Raw genomic sequence first — 26,527 nt, 5'->3', positions numbered from 1 at the left:
CAAACTGACTTCTGATTTAGATAATCCTCACTCGTGCTTATTAGGCCTTTCCCTTTGTGCATTGTCTTCTTTAATTTGTCTCAGCTTTTCAGGGTGTTTTCATACTGACAAGCCCTTTGAATGCGGTCTTTCTTATCCTGAAGTTGTCTTCACATCTGCTGATGGCAGCTCTGGGTATTCTCTTTTGCATCTCTCCTGGGCAGGTGGTTGGACCCTGACTGGGTGTACTGGGGCACAGCAGAGCCATCAGTGGCTCTGTGGCCATCCATGCTTCCCAGTGAGGGATGCACATGGCCCTCGACTGCAGTCAGGCTGAGCTCATCCCATGGCACTTTGCAGCAGTGAATTCACAGGGCCAGTGTCCCTGCTTGGCAGTCCTGCTTGGCAAACTTCTGCTTTCCTGACTCAAGAAGCAGCTCATTTGTCCCACAATGAAGAAATACTTCAATTGTTCACTTCATAAGTGGCCCATAACCATAAAACATACATTTGGTATCTGAAAGAGATAGCAGCTAATGGGAACAAACTGAGGTCAGCTTATGGCTCCCTTTTGGCTTGTTGTAGGTGTTTCAACATGCAACTTAAACACAAGAGGAAATAAGAATTTTCTCTCTGCATTTCCATTTTGACATGAATATTTTTATCACCTCTTCTGCTACCTCAGTTCTGTACTCCCTCTTCAATACGTACATGCTCTCAGCTGGAACCCTGAAGTCTACAAGCTGACCTATCTGCACACACACACCTATTTTTACACATATATGTATGTGTTATATATACACATGTACATTCATGTTTTTCAACAGGAGCAGTTCACTGAGCTGCCACCTCTGCATGGCTCCTGGCACAGGGGCCAGTATGTCCCTGAGCAGAAGGGAGTGCAACCTTAGATGGCAGCAGCTGTTGGACAAGTGTGGCTGAGTCAGGTAACTGTACCCGCAGCTACAACTGCAGAGAAGAGATGGATTTAAAACCCCTTGCTGGTGTTCTGCTCCCCATCCCCCTCTTCAGCCCAGGTCTCCCCTGCTTCTGGAGGTGTAGGCTCAGGGGACTGAACAAGCAGAAACACTTTAATGACCTCTGTGGGCTTAGTTTGTACTGCTGCAGGTAGGGAGCAGGTCAGAGGGGCACTCAGGTGGGCTCCCTGGGAGCCCTGGCAGAATACTGGGAGGGAAGCAGCAGGACTGCCAGCTCTGGATGTGCTTTGTAAAATTCACATTTCCACCTCGCTGCAAAAGCTGGCAGAAGGGATGACTGGATATTTAACTAATATCTAGAGACTAATTACAAAGGAGCATAGCACAAGGAAAAAAAATGAAAAGGAAAACCTGTCTGTCGCAACAGCCCCAAATTTTAGGGAAAGAGTCAGAACTGTATAGATATGGATGTGCCTCAGTGTGGGTATGAAACAAGCCAAAATAGAAAATAAGTGACTGATGTAATAAGAACTGATTTTCATCCTGTTTCTGTATACTTTTTTTTTTTTTAGCTGAATGTAGATAAGCAATGCTGTGTTAGAACAAAATCTGGGCTCTCAGGCTGATAGAAAATGACATCAGTGTGGAGTGATCAAAATATGTGTGTGACAATAGCTATTACATTTGGATTAGCTAAAACAATGACACTTAGATTGCACCTTTTAAATAAGCATATCAAAGTTAACAAGTGTAACAGTATCATTATAAGTATTGCAATAAGCATTCAACTGGTGACTTGGCTGGTAAATCAGCCTGGGACCATTTACAGTTCATTCTGTGCATCAGCTGGGGCTGGCAGCAGAAGGGCACACTGCCTTATCTTCAGCCCCCACAGAAGAATTTTCTGGGCTGCCAACAGCTCTTCAGCCCCTGCTAAGTGTTAGCAGGGCCCTGTCATGCTGTTCAACAGCATTTTGTCTCCATCTTCCATAATAAAGAGATGCTATCAGGTAGGGAAAAAAAAGGGAAAAAAAAAAAAAAAGAAAAGAAAATAAGAGAAGTGAGGGACTTTCCATCTCAGTGGGACTTGGCAGACCTGCTGAAAGCTTGTTTGAAAGCCCATACCACATTCCACGTGGTGGGAGAGCAGAAGGAATGCTGCACTAATTCTCCCTGCAGCCAGACTGATGTCCAGAACAGATTTTTCACTGCAGATGAAATGGCAATATTCTGCCATGTAACTGTGTCCTGAGGGGCCGTTAAGCATTTTTAAACTTCAGTTTAGAGTTAAGAGGTAAGTCTGGTCTGTACTGCTACAAAATTTAACCACAAAAGAGCTGGAAATTCTGCTCTAGCAGACAGTTTTACAGTCCACAAAGGAGCACAGATGCTGACAGACAAAACCTTACCATAAAACAGTATGATGCTCCAGTTCTCAAGAAGTTATGATACAGCCCAACACAATGTAAAATATTTGAGACTGCAATTACTTTTGCAAATCTGCAGAGCAGAGCTAAAGTGAAAGAATAAAATGCTTGCTTAGCTTCAGCTCTGAAATGCTGACTCTGCATTTTAACTTTAGTCACTAGCTAGAGCTTCAGTAACTGCATTCAAATCTGTGCTTTGAGAGAAGGGGAAGGAATGCATCACACTGGTGCATGACTGAATTCTCAGGGAGTTTGAGAACTGGAATCTCTTTCTGATCCAAGCAATTAACCAAAATTTCAGGCCTTGGCAGCTGTTTGTTTTCTGAAAGGAGGCAATTATATGACCACAGCAGCAGAATGACAGTGCAGGCAGAGAGCAGAGTAAACCTCTCTTAAATTCCACTCCTGAATAACAAGCTCATATTTTTATAAACTGGTCACATAAGAAAAAGGAGAAAAAGATTACTTAGGACCACAATTGTGTACCCTCACAAAATTCCCACTAGCTGGAAGAGTAATAAGTTGCAGTTCTCTCACAGCTATTTTGTGAAGCTACATTTGCTCATAAGTCTTCAACTCAGAAAAAACAGTACTAGCAGTAAAAACACAGTAACTCATACATAAGCACTCTCAGAAAGGCCAAACCTAGCCAAACACTTAACTTTTTTCTCCTTCAGACTCACTCACTGTTTTCAGGTACAAAAAAAGCGTTAGAATAACTAAGATAGATGTGAAACACAATCTCTTACAACAAAAGCCTTTCCTGCTCTTAACTAGCATACCCAAAGTTGTAAATAATGTAGAAACACTGTGTCTCATGATCTTGCTATTCCCATTCTTGAGGATCTCAGTCTACAATGTGTTTTTTTTCTGCACTGTTACACATATGAGAACTGAGGGATTGCTTCTTGTTCAGCCACTTCCAGCAAACAGAATTCAGCCATGGCAGGGTATGAACTACAAAATAGGAATAATTAAGTGTTTATAGCAGAATTATGTGAGCAATTAATAGCTAGTAAGTGCCTTGAATTATGACCTGTAGAGCACTGTAGAGCACCTACCAAAAATTACTCAGTCATACAAAATCTCGGTTTACAACAAATTTCAGCAAGGTTACATACCTGGAATAAAATTTGAAGTGAATGAAGCATTAAGGATCTTTTAAGTGTCAGCTTGTTTGACATTTTTTTCAAGCATCTGAAGCGTGTGCTATTAGATCGGAGCTAATAGGCAGAGTTGGCTGTTCTGTTTTTTTCTTAAAATGTCTGTGGTGCTTTGAGTAATAGTGACAGAGATTTAATTATAAAATTGTTAAATGTTAATTTTTTGAAGGTAAACAACCCTCTAATGATTTTCAAGCTTAAATGTAGCTTTTATCAAAGGCTAATACAGATTGTGATACAAAGAGATCATATACTAACCCACACAGTAATGGCTGTTTAATATATGTATTGCAGAAGGGCTTTAGAGACTTAATAATAAAAAACAGGATTGCAATACTCATAATATTCTATCTTCAAAAGTTAATGGAGTTTTAAATATTAAGAATAAAAAATATTTATAGTTTAAGATTTGTCGGGCAAGATCATGACATTCACAAGAAGATGATGGAGTACAGGACAGTTTTTTTCAGGATTTCCTGATCCTTGAGAAGGTAAAAAAGGAAGAAATGGCAAAGTGCTTGTGCTAAGAAAAACATAGGTTTGTGTGAAGACCAACACAAAGGTACCTTACCACCAGTAATATTAATTTACTCTCTATTGATGTTATGTGAGGATGAAAAATTATTAATATTCTTGTCTGTATAGAAAAATATTAAAGATGTCTATTTTAAAATGTTTTCAGTGCTATTTTTAAGCATTTGGCATAAAGAGAGAATAATTACTACAATTGTTAGCTTGTAACACAATTAATACAAAATTCTTCATATCTTACAAGTTGCCTATTTTTTAGATTTTGAAATTGAAGATTATTTTCTGAGTTGAGCTCTAATAAATGCAGCATATGTGCATTGTCTTACTAATCAGTATGTTTATGTAAAAGGGGATGTACCATATTTATCTTGATTTAAGATAGGAAGGTCCCAAATGAGCTTCCTTGCTGTTTCTGTGCTTAAACAATGCAGAGAAAATGTCCTGGGATCTAATTTTCCCTCCTTGCTGAATTGTGGTCATGACAACCATCTGTACAAGGATAAGCTTCACAGTATTGTCTTGTTCAAGGGTATCATTTTGATGTTATGTTGTGTGATACAATAAGGTAATGGCAAATAATACTGTGCAGCAGTTGGTGCTCTCATCTACATACACTGCTGACTTACACTTTTGTTTTTTGTGTGTTTTGGTTTGTTGTTTAATATTTATATGGACATTGGGGGAACAAAAATATAAAAAACAACACTAACTTGCAAAAAATACAATAACATTTGAGAGAAGGGCTAAGGGAAATGCCATTGTTTTGACTCTTCAAATTTATCCATCTCTACTGGCTACCAGGGGATTTACATGTTGAATATGAAATTTAGTTTTTCTCTGCTGTGCCAGCAAGGCAAGACACAGTTTTTAAAATCCAGTCCTTTGCTTTTGCATGCCTTCATGTCAAGAGATTGCATAACAGTATATGCTAGACAAATATAAACAGAGTTAAAGACAGTGCTAGGTTATTATTTATCTTCTTTCTGAAACAAAGCTATTTATAAGATGATGTGGAATAAAACTGAACATACCTATTATTAAGCAGAATACAACAGATAATAAAAGTCGATTTTTTTTCTCCAAAACTTCTACACAAGAAAGCCCTTACTGGACATAGCAGGTAATTTAATTTGGCTTTGGTAACTGTGCTTCAAAGTACAAACATAATATATCTGGTATTGAAAACACAAAGAAAGATTGCTTAAGCTGTATTTTGAAATACTTTTGAGATATTAGCAGAAAACAAAAAAGAAAGTAAGTTAAGAAAGTTCCTTCTAAAGGCATAACATACAGTCCTGCTGAATATGAATAGAAGAAATAACTGGTTATTTTACTTACTACTAGCACTGAATACAAAACAATGATTCTAACTTGTTCCAAATGAGATTAATCATGCATATTTCATAGTATAGTAAGGGGAATGCTAGAAAAAGTTGTTTAGGCAGTCTAAATTGCTGAACCCAGCAATTTTTACTATTGTTGCTGATTTTTTTGCCCTACATATGTCAGCCATTAACAAGGATCCTCCTTCTGCAAGTATGGGTTTTCCAGTTTGAGCATTTTAAATTGAAAACCATTTGTAAAGGATCATTTTCACATTTACAACTCTGTAATAATCTGGTCAGGCTGCGCAGAGGAGTAATCAATGTTACACTTTCTTGTCCTGGAATACAAGTTATTGAACTTGAGTCACCTGTGTCTATGTACTCCTCAGCCATTTAATTTACCTGATCTAGCAGATGGATTGGATGGGTAGGAGTCACACACCTTCTGCTCTGGAAAGGGGCTTCCTGTAGATGGACATACAGTGACTTTCTAAAGTGATCAAAAAGGATGTTATAGTATGTGTTACTAAATCAGTAAATTGGTGGGAGGTGTCTGTGTGGGAGGTATAGAGCTTGGAATCTTTCTAGCTACCAGTAATGGCTGAGTTTAGAGGAAACAGAGTTTAGATTTTTTCCCTGGTGTTTGGCTATAAGCTCATATTGTTCTTCTTGGATATTATAGGAGAATTACATGGAATTGAGGTTGTGGTAAAATACTCATAGTCTGCTCTTTTTAGTACTAAGGCTAAAGGTAAACAAATTTAGGGGGTACATTCTGGCCTAACTAATGCAATCTGCGTAACAGCAAACAAATCAATTTATCAAATCCTAATTATTCTTATATAATGTAGGGATTCCTAGTTTGTTTTTGTGTTGCTCTCACATAATGCTATTCCAGCAACAGCTCCTGGCTTTGTGACAAGTGTTGCTTTATGGGTAGGAGAGGCTCATGAAGCCCTGCAATTCTGCAATGAAGGTCTGCAAAGTCCTGCTAGGAACAATATTTGAAGGACAAGGAGAGTAGAGATGGCATGTCTTCCTTATCAAAAGATTTTGTGTTGAGTTTGTGGGGGTTTTGGAGCTGGTAGTGAAACAATTTACATTCTAGGTGACTGATTCTATTTAGACAAATTTTGATTAAATTAATTTTAAAGATACAGCAGGGCAACAGGCTGTTAAGACCTTCCAAATACAATTCTAAAAAGGGAAGCTTTGATGTAGCCAATTATTGATGTTTATTCTGTTTCTGACTAGAAAGTTTGCTTTTTAACTTAGCTAGACACTGGTTCTCAAATAACCATTGTGAATGAAAAACAAAAATTTGTATGTGGATATATATCAGACTGATTCTAATTTTTTTTTTTCTCCTGCTGGTGACCCTTTGCCTTCATCACCAGCAGTACCTGACTGCTGTTTACCGTAAGTGAAAATCTGCGACAGGGCCCTTTGTGTTGTCCGAGTCTGTTTCTAGCAGACCACCACGACTCTAGTTACAGCATTCAAAGGAGAACTATCCCCTTGAACTTGTATTTAAAACAACTCCAAACACAGGGGTTTGATTATAATTACTACTTTACTTTGATGTAACTAGGAACTGGCCAGAATAAGCTGCGCTCCAGTGCTCTGCCCAGGCTTCCATCCCTATGGCCCTTTCCAGGGATGGTAAACTGTACCTTAGTTTCAGATGGCTTTGAGAACTTGGCCAGTTTGACCAGGAGACAGATTGGAATCTTAAATTCACCATCCAGTCTTCGGAGTTCAGCCATTCCTGGGAGTGACACCAGTTGGTGAAATCTGATCCAGGGAGCACTTACACTCCAGTGTTGCTGAGCCGCACACAGCGAAGGTTCCTACATAGTTAGGACAAGCTTTATAGTGTTTATTACCACGGTATTGGGCAATTGCCGTGCTTCCATGCGGACCACAGAGACCGGCCTCGTACTGGAGTCTGAGCAAAACACAGTGATGGAAAATAAAAAGGTATTTCTGGATCACAGAATTGTTAGTGTTGGAAGGGACCTCTGGAGACCATCTAGTCCAAACCCCCCGCCAAGGCAGGGTCAGCTAGAGCAGGTAACACAGAACTGCATGCAGGTCGGTTTGGAATGAATCCAGACAGAGACTCCATGACCTCCCTGCTCAGCCTATTCCAATAGCTTAGCTAATACAAATGCTGCTAAAAACTGAACTGAGGTTCAGCTCATCTCCTAAAATGGCAGCATCCCAATGTCACCGCAGAGATGCACATTGCTGAGTCCACTGCCTACAGGCCGGCCGCGGCAGCCGTCGGTACCTGGGCCGGGCCTAACCTCGCCTCGCCAACCACCGGGGCAAGAAGGCGGACCCGGGCTGATTCTATACGGCTGGGGCGACCCCACGGACGGGGAGCTTCCCCCGAGCCCGGGCGGGAGTTGCGCGGAGCGGCAGAGCCGAGTCCGCCCGCATCCCCTCAGGTGCGGCGGGAACAATGAGCGCCACGGCAAAAACGAGCTCCGGCGGCGCGCACAGATCCACTTCGGAAGCGCACGGATAAAGTAGTTCCTCTTTGTTCACGCGGCACAGGCGCGGCTGAGCCCGTGTCCCTCCGCCGCGCGCCCCCGCGCCCGCCCCCGGCGCTGCCGGCGCAGGCGGGGCCGCCGGGGCGGGGCCGCGGCCCTTTGTGCTCCCAGAATGCACCAGCGCCTCCTCCGCGGGAAACAAAAATGGCGAGGGGCTGCACAGGGGCCGGACTGCCCGTGAGGCGGGTCTGACCGTCCCCCGCCGCCTTCCGCCGCGGGTCCGCGCCCGGGGGGCCCGCTGCGCACCCAGCGCCCGGCCGCAGCGCGCCCGCCGCCGGGTGAGGCTCCGAGCTCGCCGATTTCCCTGTATGAGACGGTTGGCACCACTGGGGAGACCGAATGAGGTGAGGGGTGGGGGGAGGGAGGGACGGCCGGGCCCGCGCGGTGGGGGGGCGATCCCCGCAGCCCGGGCCGCCGGTGGCGATCGCTGCGCCGCGGCGGGGAGCGCTGCGAGGGGCCCGCTCCGGCGCGGGGGCCCGAGGCCTGGGGGGAGGGGAGGGAGCTCCCTCCGAGCGGCCGCTGGCAGGCGAGTGTGAGGGTCAGCGGTGCTCGTCGGTGACCAAAACAAAGGGAGGGAGGCAGCGGGCCGGTCGGCGGGGCCGGGGGCTGCGGCCGTGCGGTGCCATCAGCCTCGCGCCAGCTGTATTTTCATCTTCTCCTTTAAGGATATTGTCCGAGTAGGCTGCGTTTGCTCGAGTGCGAAGAGAGCAGCACAAAGAGGTAGTGGTGCTCGTTGGTAACTTTGTTTTTTTTTTGGGGGGGGGTTGTTTCTTTTTGTTTGGGGTTTTTTTTTTTTGTGTGGCTTTGTTTTCTTTTTTTGTTTGTTTGTAATGCCTTGCCACTTAATTTCTGTCAGGCTTGACGGTTTGAATGTACACCGCAGGTTTTTAGTTCACTTAAATGGGGTGACTGTTGCTGGCTGAAAAGGATATTCAGTAATGCCTATTTTTAAATGTTTTTTTAATTCCGTGGAAAGAATGGGCTGATACCTCTTGTAGTGAAAGAGAACAATATGGTTCTGTGCTGGATGCTCTGGACACTGATATTAGTGTTGAAATACGAGGGGTTGTCCTTCATCCATGAAGGATCAGGCTACTATTAGAAGTAGAGGGCCTGCATAACTAAATGAAAGGCTCTGCCAGGAAAGCTGTGTAGCATTATGGTTGTTTCTGGAATTTGTGATAGGCCCAGCTTATCATAACTTTGAAAGGTCAGACGTAGTAATGGGTGATGACATGGTTTCCTTCTGACTTAGTGTAAGGGAATGGGACCAATGATATACACTCAAACTGCCAAAAGTGTGGGATAGTAACAAAAAAAGTTTCCCTTTTATTTATTTATTTTTTTTTAAATCCATTGTGGGGTTGGTAAAATTTAACCTGGTAATGTTTGTCCCCTTTTTTTTGAGAGCTCAGATTACATTTAATTTGGAAGCATTTGAGATTAAAAGGGAGGTGAAAATGTTTAATTTCTGTATTGTTAGAATACAGGTTAATAAGATCATAGGTTTTCATTGAAAGGAGAATAAGGGAAAACAAAGATTGAACGTATGAAAGGAAATGCATAATATAGTGAAAATGAGAAGGGTCTTTTCAATGAGCTACAATCTGTGAAATGTTGAGCCATACTGAGAGTATAATGTAGTAATGTTTTCCTCAGTTAACTCTTATTTTTTCAAACACAGGTGTATGCCTTTTCTGTTCTGGAAAGAATTTAATATCAGATGTAGATGCTTCTCATTTGACTTAATAGGTTAGTCAGCAGGGTATATATATTTTTAATAGGTGAAAGTGGCATATATTGGTAGTTAGTATAAAGTTATGTTTGTCCTTCCCTCCACCAGGAGATCAGGTAAAATTTGAGAAGAACAGCTGAAAAAAATAAGTTCCAGTTAATTTCCCAGTAGATGGTGGACTTCTGTATTCCCTGGAGATGGATGTGAATTAATGTAGAGGCACTAAAGCATATTTTGTGCTCCTCGTGTGAGTTGTGGAGGAGGAAACTTGGAGATGTGACTAGAAGTACACGTGACTAAAGCCAGTGTGAGTCTTCTCTTAGTTTGTGAATTGACCGCATTGTTTGCGTGGCCGGCCGCTGGCTTTGCTGCAGAGTTGGTTTCACCTTCTTCACGGGCCTTCCTTGTCAGAAATGGAGGGGAAGTGTGTCTTTGAGCAAAACACAACAGGAGAAGAATTATAAAACCACAGATGTGGCTGGAGAGAACCTTCATGGAGGAGTGACATCAAGGTGCTTAACTTTCTTGGAGAGGAGAGCTAATGATGAGAGCATTCTTGATGAGTCTGGACATACTTCACTTACTAAATATCTTCAAGGATAATATTACTCTACTTATGTTTTAGATCTATTTATTTTTTTAATTCTGTGGAATGGTTGTAGAAGTTGCTGTTTTTGCAGACTAAGATTAAGGGAGAAAACTTATCATTATGGTAGTATGGTCAGCTCTGAAATCCTTTTTCTTCCCCACTTCTCCCAGAGCAAGATCTCGTGTTGTCTGTTACTTCTTTCATTGCTGGAGGGTGTGCTCACACTGTGCTTACTGGATTTGGATACTGTAGAAACCCGAAAGGCAGTTGCTGTTTTCACAGAGATGATGAGGATACAATGAATTTTGGACTTAAGAGGTGTCTTGTGACCCGGTGCCATTGTTTTCTCCCTGTACCTTCTGCCTCTTCACATGCAAACACGAGACCAATCCCAAACAAATGGCTCTTGCAGTACATGACTACCCTGTCCTACTTCCCTGCTTTCCCTAACTAAGCATGTTATTCTGTAATGCTCTTTTAAACTCTAATACTTTCACTATCACATAGATTTCAAACACTTCTAGTTATTTAAGAGTTCTTGAGGGAGAATATGAGCAAAAATGAAGTCACAAATGGTTGTAGTATTATGAGCACTTATCCTGGTGACCACCTATTTAACAGTATGCATCAATTTTACAAAGGACATTAAGACCTATTTCACAGGATTAAAAAGCAAAATCACACTATTCTATCTAGATGCTATCTAACAAGTTTTGTGTCACGAGCAGTTGCTTCTCCTCAGTCCTCTGGCTAAACTTCTTTCTGATATGCAACAGATTCATAGACCTAACTGCTAATCAGATTAATAGGCTGTGGAACCTCATTTAGTTTTTATTACCGGTTTTTTATTTCTTAGAAGCAAAATCTATTACTTTTGTCAGGTAATGTGATGTATATGCTTTTGAAAGTCTGGATCTACTTGAAAAACTCACTGATGAAAAGATAATCTGTGATAACTAGAGAGTTCCCTAAAGAGTCTAACCAGCCAGAAGAATTCAGAAAAAGGAAATCCTAGCCGAAGTATAAGGCCCTTTGAAAGAATGAAAATCTTCACCAAAGCCAATCACCCTGTTGGGATAGTCCTGTATTATGTAAAATCAAGTTTTATCAACACGGTGGGTAAAGCTGAGAATGAGCAAGTTACAATTTCTTATCTTACTGACAAGGAGTGGCTTATACAGAATGGTTACCCTGAGATCATCGGTAGGACAAAGTTGTTCTGCCTTAAAAGATATTTTAACTTCTATCCATGCTGGATTTGTTAAGCTCTGCTAGAGTGGCCTGTGAGTTGGCTTGCTGCACCTTTGAACAAACGTGAACTTGGCTCATGTAGGCCCATAGGACCAGGCTGCTTTGAAGAGCACCAAGGAAACTGTGATGTTCTTGTAGGGCTCTTACTCACTATTACATGTTGTGAAGAAAAGGGCCAATCCATAATGATTAGAGAATTGCATGTGTTACCCCATCTTTGGAAAGGGCTGAGTTCAACCCAGGGAGCCACAGGCTAATTAGCTTCACTTGGTCATTAGGGAAGTTGTGAAGTCTTTCTGGAGGATGTTTCTGGGTGCATGGAAAGGTGATGGCTGGTGACAGTCCCCAAAGCTATACTCCTTTTTGTAGGATAGCTCTAGAGGTAGGGGAGTAGAGGCACCAAATGAACACCAAAATTTTCTAACTGTCGATAAAGATGTTAGAGCTACAGGTGAGTCACAGCTAACAAATCTGATTTTGATAAATACAATGCTAGGAATAGTACTGCTTATGGTTCATAAATCAGACTGATTTAGGTAGTTGACCTTGGGAGGGAGTTGGCCATTCCTGTTGACAATGACAATTAATCTTCTTCTGCAAAATATTATAAATTCATTCATTAAGTAGATGAATAGAAGGCATCTTTCTGCCTGTCTTGCTTGAGAATATCTGTGGCTATGATCTGAACTCCAAGGTGAAAATCAGTGAGCATTTTCCATACTTCATGACATCAACTTACTAAGAAAAGGTGGAAGTGCATTTCTATTTTCAAACATATATCAGTGTGCAGACACATTTTACTGACTGCCACCACTAACTTCTGAAAGATTGTATGAATATATAAGTACTTTATTCTTGCATTTGAAGTGCTAGAGTACGAGTACAGCACAACATCCTTAGCACTGAGTAATAGATGTAAAGCCATCCATTCTCTATGACATACAGTGTAGCTTGGTTGTGAAAGTTAAATGAGGTAGTGTAGATTTTGATAAGATTTTTTGGAAAAAGAGTGTTTCTGATGGATATTGTTCAATTATAAGGTCTTGGAGAGAAGTGTTTAAGATAGTGGGGAAATAGTTATTTCAAGGTTATTAATTTTGTTGATAACCATATTATTATGTGTTAGGAGGGTGGTATGAAGCTCACTTTAAGGAAGACTGGAAAACAAGTTGCTGGAAAATATGGAACCTTCTTGCTTGCCAATTTTGCAATTCAGTTTGCATTTTAACTTCCAACAAAACTTTTAATTAATGGTACGTGTGACTTTTTGGCATTCCACTACAACAATTAGAGCTGTGACAGGACAGATGGGCAAGTTAGTAAGATTTTATGCAGGTAGCATTTACACTGGTCTGCCCTGCATTTCTTGTGCAGTGGCTCCAGAACATACTTCAGAGGTACCTACTTTAAGTAACTTATGTCCTGTTCATTAAAATCAACTTGTTAAAACAATTGACCTCCTACTTAATCGCAGTCAAAACCATTGAGGGAATGTTTCCCTGGAGAGAAACTTCCTATCCATGTGGAAAGCAACTGTTAAGTTACTGTCAGCCTATTGTAGTAAGTAACCCTATTTTCAGTCTCTGAGATAAACCATAAAGTGCCACAGCAGGAGCTGCTTCATGAGCTGTTCAGCACTGCCATCACTCACAAAGAGAGCAGTGTGGACAATGGAGAAGTGTCTGGTTTATTGGCTCACATTTTTACTGTGTATCAAGGCTCTTCAGGGGCTGAAACTGCTCTTGGGTATTTATAGTGTTGTATAAGTGAATGTATAGATTCATTTAAGTGTTTTGTGCCAGAAAATGATGCACACTTTTTTTTGTTATGATTTCCATGGTGGTGCGAGACAAAATTTTGTACTTAAAAGAAAGCTTTTGAAGACTTTTTTTTTTTTTTTTTAATATAAAACAGTTATTTTTTAAGTGGCAATCTACTGTTTATGATAAATGGATTTGTGTATTTGGTGCGAGATCTTTCACACATCTTTTCAAGTACTGGAAAAGAAGAGCCTTGTAGCAGGAATAGCTACCTATTTCTAGGCTAGCCTAGCTAGGCTAACCTAGCTTTTTCTAGAGTCTTAAACACCAGAAAAAAATTGGAAAGAAAAATCTCTATACTTCTCTGAGAACAGTTCAGTCAAACCAGTTGTAAACCAGATGTTAATGCCAAGAATGCAAAAAATAAGTATCCTTGGCTGCTACATTCTTATTCAGTTATTGTAAACCTATTTTGAATGCTGCATGTATCCTGTCTCTTAGCAGAGGTTAGAGCAGAGCTCAGGAAAAGTAGCAATCATTTGAATTAGCTTTTGTGTAAGAAGCAGCAGAATTGGTGAGATTGTTTATCTGGGGAATCTGGCTTGGTGGTGAGTCTGAACATTGTTACTTGCACCATGGAAAGAGAAGGTGGAGAATGGCAGTTTAATTTGCTGTTGCAGTGATGAAGGATGTCAGATGAAGTGACAAGGTGTTAACTTGTGAAACAAACCAAAGGATTTTTTTGTTCCTCTGGTCTTCCCTAGTCACCCATCTGAAAATTTTTGTTTGGGATCAAGCAGGACTTAAATTGGTGACCCAGTTGTGCATGAGGATGCCAGAGGCCCATTATATCTGCTCTTACTGTAATGTCATTGTTAAATGTCACACTGATTATAAATATGCTTAAAGCTGCTGATTTTCCTGTTCCTTTCTTGGTTTAAATTGTTTCATGTGATATATTAAGCCATTACCTTTCCAGTTTTGTCATATTAAATGTGGGTAGTAAATTCTTTAGAATTTACTTCTCTTTAGAGAGAAAATTCCTTTCTCTTTGAAATTGTAGAGCGACTTCTCAAATATCTGTATAGCAATTCTCTAACTGTATGAGACACTGATTAGTTTACTGCTTTTTGTTGGTGCTTTGTGATTAATTCAAATGCTTTTGGTGTTGATAATATACCTAAGGTATCTTGAATGAGGTGAAACTGCTCTTCAGTTGACTGAATCCTATTTAATTTCATGATCCCTAATTGTGTTTGCATCCATGTTACCCATACATGTAGCTTCTAGAGAAAACACTTTTGTATATACAAATGATAAATTTGTTACATAGTCTCAAATTCTGAGTGTAACTTATGAAATTCTTCCTTGTGGACTCTTTGGTGCTGTTGTATCATTTTCTGTATTTTACTGCTTTAATTGGAGTATGGTGTTTGACAGCTAGTCTGGCATAAAAGCATATCCACACTTACATATAGATAGACTGTGTATTGTGGAATATGAGAGGAAAAGTGTTGATTGGTACAAATGACTTAGAGTTTTGGGTTTCATGTATGAAGAAAGGTTGCAAGATCTGTTGTTTTTCCTTCCTTATTATTTTCCACCCTTACTCTAACAGGGGAAAATTTATTTTACATAAGAAATTCAGGATGTAGAAATTCTTCCTGTGCTGGAAAGCTTTACAGCTGTGCTTAGGGGCATTGCATGATTCTGTGTTGAAGGTACCTCAGTAAGTACTTTGAGCCAGCATAATGCTCAACCTGTACTCTCCCAGCCAAGGTAATGCAGTTAGAATTGGCTTAGGACCTTTTTAGCTTCCTTGGAATTTTAGAAAATTGGCAGTGATTTGAGTTTTGCATAAGTAATCCTGTAATTAATGGTTTTGATGTGTTTTTCAATGCTTCTGGTGATTTTATGAAGAGTCTCTGAGCTGGGAAGTTTGCGTGTCCCCATCCTCATAATCCTTATTTATATTAGTTGATTTCCTAGAACAATTCTCTTTTAAAAACTTGTCTCTTTCAGATTTTGTACACTTGTATAGTAACAGAGGCAGTGCTACTAAAGGTGTGTAAAGTCAGAAAAGAGGAGCAGCCTTTTGTTACCTGTAGTTCTGGAGTTGGTCCTGTTGGTATTTCCAATGCACAGCTCCTTTAACCCAGTTCTGGTTACCTCTTCTCTTGCTTGCCTTCCCTTAGAGACTCCACAGCGGTGGGTAATTCACTGCTCCATAAGCGGTCTCCTTTACGTCGCAGCCGTAAGAGCTCAGCATCTCTGGCCAAGCTGCCGTTACGTGATGGACAGAAAGCCAAAAAGCCACTTTGTAAATTTGAGGAAGGTCAGGATGTCCTAGCTAGATGGTCAGATGGCTTGTTTTATCTTGGAACTATCAAAAAGGTAATCACATTTTTTAACTTCACTTCTTTCACTGGAGTCTTGAAGTGTCACATACTGTTGAAAATTGCAGAATTATTGTCTCAGTTATAGAGTGTTAAATACATTCTTCTGTTTGGTGCTTTTAGTCATGGCTTCCACTGTATTTCTGTCTTTCAGATAAACAAACTGAAACAGAACTGCTTCATTATATTTGAAGACAGTTCCAAATCCTGGGTTCTCTGGAAGGACATACAAACAGGCAAGAACTTCCATGAAGTAGTCATTGTTTGGTATCTTATTTGTTTAGATTATCATCAAAAAAGATGATCATATTATATTCTTTTATTTTAAAGAGTGATATATTTTAATGTGATCCAGGAACAAAAATTATGCTAATAAAGAAAAAAAAAAAAAGAGTATGGGAAAATTTCAAGTTGATGATCCCTGTGAGTCCCTTCCATATACATAATATTCTGTAATTTAGAAGTTTGTATTTCAATCAGCTGTTGCATTGGTCTGTGGTATAAATGGAACAAGATGTAGTTTTGTTTACAGTTTGAAAATTTATTTTTTTCTCCTGCTCTACTGTAACTGTGTGCTTTTGTGTATTTGCACATATATAGAAGTAGTAATGTTGGAGTTTAAGGCATCTTTGGCAGATCTGTCAAAAAGATAATGCAAAGGGTATGTGTATTTACATGGAAAGAAACACAAAGTATTGAAAATACCAAAGATTTATTAGTTGTCCAACTCATATTTTTAGCATACATTTATGTTCTTTATTCAGTTTCTGAATTGTTATTGTTGATGTTGAGGAACCATGGATTGCATAGTCAGTAGGCAATATAAAGCCTATAAATATCTGATAGCTTATCATAAGTGGTATAAATATTTATAACAGTCTGTACAAAATGTCTGAATATGTACTTATTAAGAAGCTTGGCACTGTAACAATGTGTTTCTACAACGCATGCATCTGTAAGTGAAATTGTGAAGAAGGCTATATATGTGGTAACTGTTCTTACTGCAGATATAATCTGAAAAAAATCACAATCTCATCTTTGTCTAGGAGCCACTGAGAGTGGGGAAATGGTCTGTACAATATGTCAGGAAGAGTATTCAGAAGCACCAAATGAAATGGTTATATGTGATAAATGTGGGCAAGGTAACTAGATTTTTTTCTATTTACTGCATTTTAAAAGATGTTTTGATTTGTTTCACAAAGGAGGATATTTGCCCGGCTATGACTGACTGCTCAACTGGTCTTAAATTTTGTAGCCCTTAGTGGCTATTAACAGCTCAATGAAAGATGATAATCCATGTTAAAGTGACTAACACCTGTTCTGTAAGTCAAGATTATTTTTTTCTACTAAGAAAATATAAAAATGTGTTACCAATCTTTTGTTCAGGTTTTTGGCACTTAATAATGATAATGCCTTGATAATGCCTTAGAGTTGCATTAAAGTTATGCATAGTTAATTCTGTGTGAGCTTTTGTCATTTTAATCACAGTTTGGCTGATCATTCTTCATACAGGTTACCATCAGCTGTGTCACACACCAAATATTGACTCCAGCGTGATTGATTCAGATGATAAATGGCTCTGTCGACAGTGTGTCTTTGCAACAACAACCAAGGTGTGTTTCTAGGGAAAAAAAAGTTAATACATTTCAAATTGCATGCATCTTTGATTTTGAAATTGAAACAATAAAAAACATGACTTTTTAGTAATTTCTTTTTATCTTTGATCTGAACGCAAATTTTGTCTGTTGAGAAATACTGCTATTTTTAGAAATCGACAATGTTTCACTTTTAAGAAAACATGTTATTACTAAAATGTAAATACACCTGACAATATTTGACTTGAAAGTTATGAAAGCTTTTCTACAAACAAATGAAAGGCTTGGAAGGTTTCAGAAATACATAACTGTTTTTTGTAAACTGATGTATCTGTTTTTGCCCAGAGGGGTGGTGCGCTTAAGAAAGGACCAAATGCCAAAGCACTGCAAGTCATGAAACAAACGTTACCATATAATGCAACAGACCTTGAGTGGGATGCAGGTCATAAAACCAATGTCCAGCAGTGTTACTGCTATTGTGGAGGACCTGGAGAGTAAGTAAATGGCTAATACGTAAAAACTTTTCTTTACTGCACCTACAAACTTGGACTCTCTTCTTGTTGCCTTCGTTGTGAACTTGCTAGTTTCTGTTGTGTGTGCATATCGGAAACTGCATGCGAAGTGAGATTTTGAATTCTCTATACGGTTTTGAAGTGTCTCACAGTGGGAAATGTGTTATTAATTAATTTTCTTCTCCCCTAAAGTACTTTGGTTTGTTTAATTTTGTCATGTTGCCATCACAGATCATTACGGTACATTCTAGAATACGCAAGGAATTTTTTGTGTGTCGCTACTGTTGATGTGCTGAGTTCGGATGGAGTTGTTTGTTGATGATCTTGCAGTTCTAGGTAGAATTTTTCTGATGTTAACTCAGCTCTGTCATAAGTCATGAAAATAAATGTACCTAGAGATTAGTTTATTAAACTTTGTTGGAGTAGACAATTGTCTGATTCTACCATAACGTCATATCCTGCTTTTCAGTCACTGGCAGGGAAAAGATTTTTTCCTCTTATGGCATTACAGAGTCCTCTGCTGGTTCTTTTTTACAATAAATGCAAAAAGAGGACTTCTTAGGCAGGTAGAGATGAGTACTCTGGTGTCTGCATGAATGAGTGGATGTATAAGACAGCATTGAAGATTTGAGGTCAAGGCAAGTAGACTCTCACAGAAAAGTAAAGTTTTTGAGTGTATACACACAGGACAGAGCTCTGGTTTGAGACTTTTGAGACTTAACAAATGGCTGTTTTGCATGGTTTCTTTTCTCAAGGGAAAAGCTGAAAAAGGAAAAGGTGGTAAACTATGAGGGTTTTTTTGTGGATTCAAGTAGTTGGATCCCCAGAACAAATGTTTGTGACTTAATGCAGTCATGCTTTAGAAAATAACAAGGAAGCTAATCTAGTATGTCAGAAGGAGCTTGTATGGAGTTCCTGAATTCTTCTACAAATTAAAAGGTGGATGTCAGAGTAAACTAAATGGATTTTTTCTTAATTTAGTAACTTAATTAATTATTTTATTTAATTCTTTAGTCTTTTAGTTTTTTAGTCTGTATTTTCTAGTAATTCATTATGGAATCAGTTTGGGTCAAAAGATCCCTTCCTATTTAATTTAAGCATAATGAAGAAATAATTTTCAGTAACTTTTTTAACACATCTTGTATCTCTTTCTGTTGTTGAAGCTGGTATCTAAAGATGTTGCAGTGCTGCAAATGTAAACAGTGGTTTCATGAGGCTTGTGTGCAGTGCCTCCAAAAGCCAATGCTTTTTGGTGACAGGTAAGAAAATTAAACTGTACTTTATAGTTGTATTTCTTTAAAATGTGAGGGAAGTCTACATATGAGCTTTTATTAGGGCATCCATAACACAACAGTTTTTTTCAAAAAGGGATTTTGAGTAGAAGCTTATACACAAGTTGGCCTGTGTTTGGATGCCAGGAAAATGCAGTTCTTCATCTCAGCAGAACAGGGGATGCTGTGGTGGGTGGTGGAGAGGTGACCAATGGAGAGTTGGATTCTAGCTGTTTACTGCCTTCACTTTGTGTGGAAATCCTGTATAGGATAGGTGCAACTCTACATCCTCTGCTCATGTGTGAGGAGTTAGGACAAAAAGAAACAAAAAGTAGTGCTGTCTGGGCTTTTATTTTAAGAGGAACTTGGAGCACTTGCAGCATATGAAAGAGGAAAACTGGAGAAGAGACTCAAAGAGTGTTTCATTCATTAGTAAGATTTTATGTGGGAACTTTTCTGGAATGTTTGTATGAAGGAACTGAGGACACAGGAATGCATGGATCCTTGAAATGCATATTTACTCTGGTGCACAGGTTTTTGCATTTGAAGGATTGTGCTGGGGACATTACAGAGCATCTTCATAGATATAGTCACAGGTTGAGGGACATTCTCAGGCAGAATGAAGCAATGATAGCAGGATGAGATTGAAGTACATTGTATCTGGCTTAGTAGGTATCTGCACGGATTACAAAAGTTGCTAGAGTAAGATAAAGGAACTAACAAATACCATATAGCTGAGTTTCTGGCTTCCTTAACTTCAATTTTTTTCATAATCAGGGTGTTAAAACACTCTGTTTGGACACCCACCATCCAGACATTTGTACATATACATATGTGTATATTTTTAGGTTTTATACGTTCATTTGCTCAGTTTGCAGTTCTGGACCAGAATACCTCAAACGTTTACCCTTGAGATGGTAAGTATGAATTTTTATAAAAGGAGCAAGTTGAATACATGCTTTGCTTTTCTTTTTGGTGTTTTGGTTCTCCTTACTAAAAGGGAGATACATGTCTTAGCTTGAGCTGTTTCCCAAGTGATTTGTGCTGTGTGTATGGTCAAGGATAAATTTCTTTCAAAGCTTGTCTTTAAGGGTAGAGGTGTATTGTGATTGCATGCTCTTGGGATTCAATCCTGGGATCATTCAGTGAAGTAACAAGCAACTACTGATTTGTTGTATGTATGAATTCAGACTTGCTTACATATGTCATAGTCCAGACCAGTTTTGGAGTTGAAAAAAGGGTCATGACAATGAGATGAGGCAGAAATAAAAGTGAGATGCAAAACACAAGGAATCACTTGAAGAGAAATTGCAGGAGGCTTCATAGTGTTGTCTGGATTGAGTGTCTTAGGTTGGACTTTGTGTTCCTCCACCTGTATAATGCTAATATCTTTTCTACTAAATTGTTTCAAAGGAAAGCAATTGGAAGAAAAATACTTGTTTTCTCTGTTTTTTTTAATTCAAATATTCTAGGGTAGATATAGCACATCTATGCCTTTACAACCTAAGTGTTATTCATAAAAAGAAATATTTTGATTCGGAGCTTGAACTTATGGCCTACATTAATGAAAACTGGGATAGATTGCATCCTGGCGAGGTAAGTAAGTAGAATATCCTTTCTTGTTTTTAAATCACAGTTCACACATATGTCCTGAAAGCTGACAATCTGTGAATTGTTTTGCTCTGGATGTTGAATTCTTTAGTACCTTAAAATCTGGTAATCCCAAATAATGAAGTAATTTTTGATTTCCTTGCAGAAATAGAATGCTTTTTAAGTGGTGCATAGTTTTCTTAACTGTAAAATTTCTTGAAGTTAACTATGCAACTAATTATTTGCATGATGACTTTTCATTACTTAGCTGTTTATTCTGTTGCATATCTACATTCTCTTTTAGTTTCATAGTTCTTCTATTACTTTGATATTTTCATGTGCCCTGACTCAAAAATCTAAATGTTGAATTGAAGGTAGAATATACTGCACATGAAAACCACATTAATTGTCTCTAAGGTGTAACACATTGTTTATGTGTTAAATATTGTACTCAAAAATTTCTTCTTTCCTTCCTAATTCTTACTGTGGGGGTGGTCAGTTTGTGTCCAGTTTGTTTTTGATCCTTTTCCAGTTGGATTCTGCTACTAGTCAAGACATTTTGATTGGTCAGTGCAGTGGATGAGGAGGGTGGAGCTGTCATTGATTTGGAGCATATAAGCTGTATTGAAGAAATTGAGAGGTTACAGTCCTCTCTGTCCTCTTCCCCCTTCTGCTTCCAGTCCATCCATGCTCAGTCTGTGAAAAACACATAACTGAGGGGGAGGAAGGAAAGGGCAGATCCAAAATAAGTAAACTCACTTCTTTAGTTAGTATTTTCAGTTATTTAATATTTCTACGCCTTCAAGGAAACTACTAATTTGAAGTCTGAATGCTGCATTTTCAAAGGGTTAGATTTTAAATAAATTCATACAAGCTGTATTAAGGAAATTTCAATATTCTGAAAAAATTGTAAATATCTTTCATGAAGTTGTCAAAAATTGGCTTGAAAAATCTGATTAACTTTGGTTAATTAGAAAAATGAGGGAAACAATTTAGTCACAGAAATAGTTGACATATGCAGTATAATGACTTTAGGGGCTTTTAATCTCCTTAAATTGCCGCTGTTAAAAATGACACGTTAGTTTTCCTCTACCTATTTATACTTGAGTAAGAGGAAAAGGATTTTAGCTGTAGGTAAGAAAGTAGTACATGGTGGAGCTATCAGAACTCCTAAGCCAATCATTTTTAATGTGCTGTTATTTAGAAAACAATAAATAGTGGCAGTTTTCTGTAGTTTAGTGCTTCAGAGTTGCAAGACCTCTAGATAACAATAGATTGTACGGAATGCGTATGGAGAAGATAGAAAACAAGTTCTTACTTTACTTTCTTTGGCTAAAACCATTTGAACACCTTCCTTAGCTTTGTACAGGTAGACTGTCAATTTTGCCCAAAATGATGTTAAAAAGTTGGGGTTTGAGTGTATTTACTAATTTTTAGCTGTTAGCGCGTTGAATTCTTTGACCTTTCCTCTCAGTCTTGTTTGGTGAGAATTGTATTCTTCAGAAATTATCAGATCCTGTGTTTTTTATTGGGTTCCTTTTGAGCTGCAGATATTGTACAGTCTGGTCTTTAGTATTCATATTAGTAGTGAAATTTATAAACTGCTGACAATGCTAAAATTAAATTTACAAATTGTGGCATGGCAACTGGAGAAATAATGGTAGTTTTGCTGGAATTGAAAAGTAGATATATAAGTGTAAACAGTCTTAATTTTACATTCTGGTACATAAGTATTGTAGCCATGTGACAATCACCACCAAACTTGTTCTGCTTTTCTCTGTTATTTTTTCTCCAATTTTTCTGAGAGAATATTTCATGTTTTGGAAGCTTGATGGGGATTAGACACTTCAGGCTTTGGTGAAAGGAGGGAGTTCAGACTGGGTCTTTGCTAAAGGGGCATGAAAATGAAATTTGCTGGGGGTTTTATAATTCTAATAATTTTTCTGTGTGTTTTCCTTTGTATTTTTTTTTGTCAAGTTGGTTTTAAAAAGTTGATTTAAAAAAATGTGAATTGGGTCCCATGGCAGGACTTAGCCATAATTATCATAAATAATTACATTCTTTTGTCTCTATAGTTATCTTCTCTTTGCAATCTCAATTTGTTAGGAGAGCCATCCAGTGTTATATTCCCTCATTACACTAAATGTTCTTGAGATTTTTTTATTGCACTTATTAAAAGTGAAATTCATTCTATGTCCTTGGCTTGATCCTGGCATTAATTCTGTGGATGTAAATCACAAAGTATGTGGGATTATGGTTAATATGCAGTCACAACTAATATTTCATTAATGTACTTCACATTCAAATCTGTAGTTGCCATAACTCAGAGTAACTCAAATCTTTCTATTACCAAACATTTTGAGATGTTAAATGATTTCTTAATGCTTTACAGCTGGCAGATACACCAAAATCTGAAAGATATGAGCATGTCCTGGAGGCATTAAATGATTACAAGACTATGTAAGTTATTGGTACTTTTTGTTTTAAATGTTGTTTGCCTATTTAATCTGATTTAGGTTACAGTCTTTAGTCTATGTGATAATTGCTTTGGCTGTAGATAATATTTTAAATTTTAAATAATGTTTGTTTCAAATTATAACATTAGTTAACTATTTTGTAACCCAGACTAAGAGAGAGAATTATTATGACTTCCATCTTCCTTCCACTTCACATTTTGTTTTTGAGAAGGAAGATTGGGATAGGGAGTAAAGTAGCTTGAATGAATCATCTCTTTGAATATAATTTTGTTTTACATGTACCCTGCTCTTTTAAAAGCTATGTTCCCATCAGAATTTTAACAATTAATTTAACATCACCTAGGTTTATGTCTGGAAAAGAAATAAAGAAAAAGAAGCATTTGTTTGGCTTGAGAATTCGAGTTCCTCCTGTGCCACCGAATGCTGCTTTAAAGGCTGATAAAGAGCCAGAAGGAACTTCACATGAGTTCAAAATTAAAGGCAGAAAGTCATCTAAACCAATCCCTGATGTCAGGTAAAATAACCCAGTCATTCTAGCAGTGTTGTGGTTAATTTGGGCTACTTTGGGTATTTTTTGGTGCCAACAAAAAAGGCCTTTTTCTTGTAGAATATTGGGGTTTTTTTTGGTTTCTTTTCCTTAGTGTAAAGGCAGATTTTTTGTGAGAACAAGATCTTAGAACAAATGTAATTAACTATTAACTTTCTATTAGGATTCTTCTAAAAATCAACATGAAATTTAGTAGTAAGAACAATAGAAAATATCCCAATTTTACTGTCATTTGGCAAACAAAACCTTTTGCCTTACTGGATCTCTTAGGCAATAATCTAACTAGAATTCTCAATAGGAAGTATGCTGTGAAATAGTAACTTGTATTGGAAAATGTGCCATCTCTTTCACCAAGAGTAATCATATGAATAAATGATATTTAATACTTGTTCATTCCTCTTCAACATTTGGGAATCAGTAATGTCCCTAGAAATGCATTGAATTTGTTATGTTATTATATAGACAAAATGTAGCTGTGTACTTGCAAATTTTGATTTGCCAGAATCGCCTCATTTAATGCAATGTTTTAGAAATAAACATCTAATTGTATATTCATTGCCAAAGGAAAATGTGTGTTCAATGAAAATTATCTTAAATAATACAGAATACAATAAAATTTTCTTCTAGGGAATTAAGTAATGGTATAGAAAGAAAGGGGAAAAAAAAATCAGTAGGTCGTCCACCTGGTCCCTATACGAGAAAAATGATTCACAAAACTCCAGAGTCATCTCCTCTGGTAAGGATATTTCTTCTGCCTTCCTCCCTTCCTTCTAACTGCATCATAAATGTTGAAGAAAAACATAACAAGTTAATATTAATTTATATTCCCCCACCTGATCTCAAATAAAATAAGTAAAAAAATTTAAGTGCCTTTTTTTTATTTTTTTCCCCCCTCCTAGGATAATGAACCAGTTCCAGTGATAGAGAACCCAGCCTTGGAATTACCCTGCACTGTTGGGTAAATTTAAAAAACAAAACAGTCCTCCCATAAAACATTGTAACACCATGTAATTTATCTGTTTGCTTCTGAAATGTCAGCTTACTTTTTAATACAGGATTTTTTTTTTTTTTTTACATGGCAAACCTGTTATCTTGCGAAACAGGAAATCTGATGGAACTGCACATTCATCCAATACCTCAGATGTGGAATCCACAGGTGCTGCCAGTATGAAAGAAACTACCTCATCTAACATTTCCAGACATTATAGGTAACTATTAAGTTACTCTATCTGCTATAATGATCAAGATTTGCAGTGTATTAATTTTAATAAAATTTTCTCAGAGTAGAGCTATAAATAGCATGGGGAAATACAAAGAAATAGGATGAGTGGAAATTTGTCTTTAATAGTTCTGCTTACTACTCAGAGTGAGGATTTTTTGGTGCTCGCTAACCATTGTTTTTTAAAGTAAAATAGATGGGTAAGTGACATTTACTGAAAAGAATTGAACTGTGTAAACATTTGCTGAGCTTAGTTTTCTCCTAGTGGTCACAGAAGAACTGATGTATCCTGAATTATTTTCAGCAGCTTTTGTTTTCGTAGGTTTGTATATTCATATTATAAAGTACTAAGTATTCTGTGAATTACTAGAGTCAATAGAGCATGAAAAATTTTGACACAGAATTTATAAATAAATTAACTGCAGTCAACCTTCCTGCAAGCCAATTCTTACTTGAACTTTTCCCTCTCTCAAGTTCAGCAAATAGAATTTTCTCTCTTATTGACATACATGGATTCTACTATTTTGTCTTCTCTTTCTGGTTCATGCTATTGAGTGCTTTTGTAAGTAATTTTTATGTGCTTTGATATACATAGTCAGTTTTCAAAAAGCTCATTTTTAATTTAGAGTTCTGAAGATGTTACCTAAGTGTCATACTTAGAGTTACCTATCTATAGGCAATAAGTATTTTTTGATTGAGAAACAACAAAAATTTTTGTGTGAGTGGCATGGAAATAATTGATGATAAAGCATACATTTTGAATTCCCTTGGAGTTAATGCTGTGGGGTTTCATTTTCAATAGTTTATCCGACTCGAGAAAAAGGACTCGTACAGGAAGAACTTGGCCTGCTGCAATACCACATTTGAGGAGGAGGGGCCGCTTTCCGCGCAAAGCACTCCAGACTCAAAATTCAGAAATTGTAAAAGATGATGAGAGCAAGGAAGATTACCAGTATGATGAACTCAATACAGAGATACTTAACAACTTAGCAGATCAGGAGTTACAGCTCAATCATCTGAAGAACTCCATCACTAGTTATTTTGGTGCGGCAGGTAGAATAGCTTGTGGGGAAAAGTACCGTGTGTTGGCTCGTCGGGTGACACTTGATGGAAAGGTGCAGTATCTTGTGGAGTGGGAAGGAGCAACTGCATCCTGACTGTAGGACTGAACATTATGTTCACTGCACTGTCATCTGTAAGTACAGTTCATAATGCAGAGCCACCAGAGAAATGGTCTTTAAATGTGTTTCTGAAAAAAACAAAACAAAACCAGTTTAGCCTTAACATGTAATTGTTATCATTACAGCTCTTGTGATAAAGACTTATCTTTTTAAAATCTCATCTGAGACTTAAATTTTTTAATCTGAACATTGTTAGATTGCTTTAGGTTGGGATATTTTGGGTTAAGATTGCTTAAAAATGTGCATGGTGTTTAAAAAAAGATGACATTTTCTAGAGAACATTCCATGGATACAGTTATTGTGATTTAGAGAAAATATTATGTAGATAGCACAAATATTTGAAAAATCTTGGTTTGTTTTCTTACCCAAATGTTTGCAGAAATGTATTTCTATTTCAATACTTTCTAGATTTCATAAGTGCAGTGTATATAATGCCTACTGAAGACTGTAAAATACTGAAGTTTTCTTTCAAACAAAGTGTAA

At 38.0% G+C, this 26,527-nt stretch overlaps 1 protein-coding gene across 3 annotated transcripts; it reads left to right on the top strand.

Annotated features, from left to right (window-relative positions):
• The first annotated feature begins 8,023 nt into the window (after positions 1–8,023).
• MTF2 (metal response element binding transcription factor 2) lies at positions 8,024–26,132 on the top strand. 3 transcript variants are annotated; one of them, XM_079313678.1, is made up of 16 exons: positions 8,024–8,265; positions 8,587–8,641; positions 15,452–15,650; positions 15,807–15,888; positions 16,699–16,794; positions 17,165–17,265; positions 17,593–17,741; positions 18,923–19,018; positions 19,879–19,947; positions 20,503–20,626; positions 23,013–23,080; positions 23,441–23,611; positions 24,272–24,380; positions 24,544–24,602; positions 24,748–24,852; positions 25,666–26,132. In XM_079313678.1, exons 5-16 carry the CDS (start codon positions 16,719–16,721, stop codon positions 26,018–26,020), a joined length of 1,482 nt encoding a protein of 493 aa, XP_079169804.1. In that variant the 5' UTR covers positions 8,024–8,265; positions 8,587–8,641; positions 15,452–15,650; positions 15,807–15,888; positions 16,699–16,718; the 3' UTR covers positions 26,021–26,132. The 3 variants fall into 3 exon arrangements, with proteins under 3 accessions (XP_079169804.1, XP_079169802.1, XP_079169803.1); XM_079313676.1 differs by lacking the exon at positions 8,587–8,641; XM_079313677.1 differs by lacking the exons at positions 8,587–8,641; positions 15,452–15,650.
• Positions 26,133–26,527: the final 395 nt, after the last annotated feature.

This window comes from Erithacus rubecula, assembly GCF_903797595.1.
Source record: "Erithacus rubecula genome assembly, chromosome: 10".
NCBI lineage: Eukaryota > Metazoa > Chordata > Aves > Passeriformes > Muscicapidae > Erithacus > Erithacus rubecula.
Note: the sequence above shows the minus strand (reverse complement) of the source record. Positions and strands in the feature narration are given on the sequence as shown.

What these genes read in the sequence shown, in the direction of transcription:
- MTF2 (XM_079313676.1), top strand. An exon ending in AAACGTTTACCCTTGAGATG is followed by an intron (nt 19,948 to 20,502) that starts GTAAGTATGAAT and finishes CAAATATTCTAG; the next exon opens with GGTAGATATAGCACATCTAT. An exon ending in AACATTTCCAGACATTATAG is followed by an intron (nt 24,853 to 25,665) that starts GTAACTATTAAG and finishes CATTTTCAATAG; the next exon opens with TTTATCCGACTCGAGAAAAA.